The sequence below is a fragment of the Amborella trichopoda genome, chromosome 11 (assembly GCF_054954075.1).
Source record: "Amborella trichopoda isolate Santa Cruz 75 chromosome 11, AtrichopodaSantaCruz75HAP2 v2.0, whole genome shotgun sequence".
Lineage (NCBI taxonomy): Eukaryota > Viridiplantae > Streptophyta > Magnoliopsida > Amborellales > Amborellaceae > Amborella > Amborella trichopoda.
The window spans coordinates 16,597,021-16,602,628 of record NC_142346.1 but is presented as its reverse complement, the minus strand read 5'-3'; the positions used below and the strand labels follow the sequence as shown (position 1 = coordinate 16,602,628).

The 5,608-nt window shown below is 44.5% G+C and overlaps 1 protein-coding gene across 1 annotated transcript; it reads left to right on the top strand.

Moving 5' to 3' along the window:
• The first annotated feature begins 2,333 nt into the window (after window positions 1-2,333).
• On the top strand, window positions 2,334-4,565 carry LOC148779776 (uncharacterized). The gene is made up of 3 exons (XM_088850593.1): window positions 2,334-2,490; window positions 3,510-3,739; window positions 4,158-4,565. The coding sequence occupies exons 1-3, from the start codon at window positions 2,334-2,336 to the stop codon at window positions 4,563-4,565; spliced, it is 795 nt and encodes a 264-aa protein (XP_088706719.1).
• The last annotated feature ends 1,043 nt before the right edge of the window (window positions 4,566-5,608 follow it).

The following is a 5,608-nucleotide window of genomic DNA, read 5'->3' as shown; positions in this document are numbered from 1 at the left end:
TGCATCTGAAGAAAAGAGAACATCTGACACCAAAAGTGTTTCTCTGGCATCTAATGATAAGACAACGGTTACAAACCAACATCTACAGTGTTGCTCTGGCATCTGAGGATAAGATGACAGTTACAGGCCAAAAACAAATGCCTGCCCCATGAAGAAGAATCGAAACCACTTGGAGGAGTTATAGCTTCAATTCATCTGATGAGTAAGAGGATGGTTACAGGCCAGAAGACGAAGCAAAACCACTCAAAGTGGCTAGCCTCAATTTATCCGACGTATATGTCAAACATACAAGCCAGATATCTCATCTGACGTGTCTATCAAACATACAAAGCGGAATCCATTCGACGTGTATATCAAACATACAAAGAAGGCCGCTCTGTCAAGTTACTGGCCTATGATGGAGAGCATACCCCATTCACAGTGGATGCCCTTCCACAGAACAACATGGACTTCACTGTTGTCTTGAAGGACTTGGCTTCCAACAGGTATCACGGGCCATGTCCTACCATCATTCACCATGCTTTGCCGGCCCATACAAACGCCACGCATGAGCAATGCCACACGTAGTTTATCGTTGAGCGCCACAACTCCCTCATGTAACTCACTCCCACATGCGAGCGGCACTATGCACGTCGTAACGTGCCTCATGCACTGGTCAGCACCAGCTAAAACCAGCACCGACGGTGTCCTCCAAAGTCCAGCGCTGGCTGTTCTCCCAACGCCAGTTGCCTTTCTCGGGGTCCCGCGCCAACTGTTTCAGCACCGATTACAACCATCAGCACCTGTTGTGCTTCTATTAGCGTCAGCTCCTTCGTGACTGTTTGCCTCCCGAGAATCCTCGTTTTCAAAGCCCAAGTCTTGTGCCTCCTTAATGATCACACGATTTTCAAGGGTAATCGTCCACTTCCTGTTATGGTTCACCTCCTGTGACCGTTCATTGCCCCCAACGGTCCACCTTCTGTGACAGTCCACCTCTCACAACCGTTCACCTTCCCCATGACAGTTCACCTTCGGTGACCGTTCATCTCCCCCTGATCTTTTAGTTTCTCGCCTGAAATCCTCCAAACCTCGCCGGAACTCCTCCCAAACCTCGCTGGAACTCCTCCCAAACCTCGCCAGAAAACCTACTGAGAGACTTTCCCTGCCAATGTTTTTGGCCGGGAAGTTAACAAAACCTCGCCAAAAAAACCTCTATAACTCTCCCAAAGCCACTAGAAAACCTTTGTGAAGCCATACCAACATCGGGAAATCCCTTAAAAATCCATGGAATACTCCCCAAAAGCACACAGAAATGCTCACTACTGCACTTCCCTCCTCTTTTACCCTCAAAATACCACGTCAGAATTCTCCTGTTTCTTGGAAAGCCCCCGTGCTAAACAAAAAAAAAACTTCTGCGAAAGCCTTCTCTGCAAAATCTTTGCAAGAATCCCACTGCTTGCTAAAAAGCTTCCCTGTAAAACCTTAATCTGAGTCCTTAGCTGGACTTCTACCGACACCCTTTGCTCACTGTTGAAAAATTTTGTTCAAGTTTTTTTTACCTTCGGTGAAAAATGGAGAAGATGTGTTTTACCCCCATTTTATAGCCTACACTACCCTCAAATGCCTCTCACAAATTAGGAATCCCAGCCTTGTCCAAGGAAAGCCAAACTACAATGAGCCTGCTCAAGCTTTGACCCAAGGCCCGAAGCAACTCTCATTGCTGCCTATATCAATCCATACGCAGGGCCGGCTATGTGTCGGCAACGTAGCACTGACTGTATTTCAACAAACATCCCACACCCTATTGCCCTCCGAAAAGTACATTAGGCGGTAGGAGGTGGGGTCATGACAGTTTATGGTATCAGAGCTGCCAGGATATGATTCTTATCCTAGAGTGTCTTAGAAGTGTCCTTAGGGTGTTTTTTGGATAGGCTAGTAACTGGGTGTTCTTGTTATAGGTTGAGATGACGAGGACTCTTACCCACAATTCGAGCTCGAGTAATGGGAATACAGAGGCCTTCGAGGAATTCAGCAAGACACTCGTGGTCATGACTCAAATTATGAAGGACTATATGCTGACCCTAGCTACTTCTGCCCCAGACTAGGCAGATAGTGGATTGATTGAGAGGTTCAGGAGACTTGCACCCCCAGCATTCTCAAGACATGGAGGATTAGAAAGGGCTGAAAGATGGAAGAGGAAAGTAGAGAAGATTTTTGAAGTTTTACATTGCATTGATGAGCAGAAAGTCAGGTTGGGAAACTTTATGCTGGAAGGGGACACTGAGGATTGGTGGAGCTCGATGAAGCAGTCCTTGGTGTAGACAGGGACTGTGGCCACCTGGGAGAACTTCCCAATGGCCTTTGATGAGAAGTATTTCCCTAATTCTATCCGAGAGAGGAAAGAAGTGGAATTTATTGAGCTGCAGCAAGGGAAGTTGTCGATAGAACAATATGCAGCCAAGTTTACAGAGCTCTCCCGCTATGTGTCACATATCATCAAAACAGAGATGCGTAAGGCGAGCAAGTTTGAGAGGGGCCTCAGGCCAGATATCTGAGGAAGAGTAATGTCAGTCAACCTTAAGGTGTTCTCCCCATTGGTTGACCTAGCTATGAAGATTGAGAAGGATTGTGAGGAGTTCCGATCGAGGAAGGAAGGGAGCATTAGATCTAACCATCTAGAAGTTTTGGGGGGAAGACTTGGCCTCCTCCTAGGGGAGACTTTAGGGGAAGGGCTAATCAAGGCAATATGAAAACCCATAAGACCTTTTTGGACGATGTGAGGGATAACCAATGCCCGACCTACTCATATTGTGGATTGAACAACCACTCTTCTGCTGAGTGCTATAAGAAGTCGGGAACATGATATCAATGTGGCAAGCCTGGCCACCTAATCAAGAACTGCCCTGTGACGAAGCACGAGGACACACCAAAGACTCAGGGTCGGGTGTTTGCGCTTATTGAGTACGAGGCGAAGGCTTCTACCTCAGTGATCCAAGGTAAACTCTCTATTTTTGTAGTGATGCTAGATTTTTGATTGATCCTGGTTCCTCTCATTGTTTTGTTGCACCTCATTTTGCACGACATATAAATGTTGAATTTTCACTTCTTGATTGTACTTGAGTAGTGTGCATACTTGTGGGGGATTATATGGGAACATATATGCTATATAAATAGTGTGGGGTTTTGCTAGAGTCGTGTGCACTGTCCATAGACTTGATACTTTTAGATATTCAGGATTTTGATTTTATTTTGGGCATGGACTGGTTGTTTACACACCATGCCATTATTGACTGTTATAATAAAACTGTGACATTTAACCGCCCTAATCAACCTAAGCTGCACTTTGTTGATACTAAGGTGCTCCCCCTCCACATTTTATTTCATCCCTTTGGGCTTACCATCATTTGGCTAAAGGATGTGTCGGATACTTAGCCTATATGATAGAGATGTCCAGTCCAAGTTAGAACAGATGCTGGTGGTAAGAGAATATGCATAAGTTTTTCCTGAAGAGTTGTCCTCTTTGCCTCCAGTAAGGGAGATAGAGTTTGAGAGAGATGTGGTCCCTAGTACTGCTCCCATCTCTAAAGCCCCATATAGGATGGCCCCAGTAGAATTGAAGGAGCTGAAAGAGCAATTACAGGATTTGTTAGAGAGGGGGTTCATCCGACCCAATGTGTCGCCTTGGGGTCCACCAGTTCTTTTTGTGAAGAAAAAGAATGGTTCCATAAGGCTTTGCATAGACTATAGGCAGTTGAATCAAGTAACAATGAAGAACATGTACCCCCTACCTAGGATTGATGACCTCTTTGACCAGCTTCAAGGGGCCCAAGTGTTTTCTAAGATCGACCTCCGAACAGGTTAACATCAATAGCGTGTCAAGGAGGGAGATGTTCCCAAGTCCACATTCAAAACCCGATATGGCCACTATGAGTTTTTAGTAATGCCGTTCGGATTGACTAATGCCCCAGCTATTTTCATAGACTTGATGAATAGAATTTTCAAATCCTTTCTGGATGATTTCGTTGTGGTCTTTATTGATGATATTTTTGTGTATTCAAAATGCCTAGACGAACATGAGCAGCACTTGAGAGTAGCCCTTTAGGCTTTAAGGTCAGAAAAGTTGTATGCCACCTTGAGCAAGAGTGAATTTTGGCTTCCTTGGGCACATTATTTCTAAGGATGGGGTCGCGGTTGACCCTTTTAAGATTGAAGTCATACTCAAGTGGGGAAAACCGACAAACGTGACAGAGATCCGTAATTTTCTTGGGTTAGCAGGATATTACAGGCGCTTTGTAGAAGGATTCTCGAAGATAACACTCCCTCTGACCAGTCTAACCCAGAAGAATGTGAAATTTGTGTGGCCAGATGACTGTGAGAAAATCTTTCAAGAGCTAAATAAGAGACTGACTATGGCTCCAACACTGACCTTACCCAAAGGAAATGAGGAATTGTTGTTCACACCGATGCCTCTTATAAAGGCCTCTCATAAATGTGTTCCCATTCCCATTCCGGCATGGGCAAGGGCTGCAACAACCCAATGGGTTTCTGATGCTCAACTTTCACTTACTGGCATGTCAAGCACTTAGAAACAAACAGTGATACTTCCCTTTTCATGTCATTCCACCAGAAGTTTTCTTCAGGTCCTGTTACATCTTAGTACTCCCGGGATGTATAAAATAACGAGAGCGGTGAGCTTCCTCTAAGATAGTTCTCTTCATATCCTCATCGTTTGGGATACAAACCCGATCTCTGAATGTCAACAAGCCATCACTGCTCATAGAGAAATCATCTCTCCTTCCCAGCTTCATCTCTTCCAGAATTTTCATGAGCCAGGGATCCTTCTTTTGTGCCAGCCGAATTTGTTGAAAAATCCAAGGTTCTACCCTTATGCAAGTTGTCATACTTACCCCATCACCACGGGGTGGAGCCGAATGTCATCTCACTACATCCTCTAATAACTTCCTTTAAAAATTAGATGAGCCACCGATATCACAGGTCTCCTGCTTAAAGTATCGGCTAGCGAGTTAGTTTTTCCCGAGTGATATTGAATGGTACAATCATAATCATTCAATAGGTCCACCCATCTTCGTTGCCTCATGTTCAACTCCTTCTAAGAAAACATGTACTTGATGCTCTTATGATACGTAAACACCTTAAATTGTGCTTTATAGAGGTAGTGTCTCCAGATTTTCAAAGCGAATACTATAGCCACAAGCTCCAAATCATGAGTTGGATAGTTCTGCTCATACAGTTTCAACTGTCGGGAGGCATATGCAATGACCTTCCCTAGCTACATAAGTACACATCTGAGCCCTTTATGAGAGGCATCGGTGCAAACTGCAAAGTCCTCATTTCCTTTGGGTAAGGTCAGTATCGGAGCTGTGGTCAGTCTCTTCTTTAGTTCTTGAAGGATTTCCTCACAATCATCTGACCACACAAATTTCACATTAGGGAGTGTTATTTTTTAAAATCCTTACACAAAGTGACTGTAATATCCTGCTAACCCAAGAAAACAATGGACCTCTGTCACATTTGTCAGTCTTCCTTACTTGATTACGAGTTCAATCTCATAAGAGTCCGAAGGATTTCTCTTAGGTTCTTCTCATGCTCCTTTAGGCTCTTCGAATAC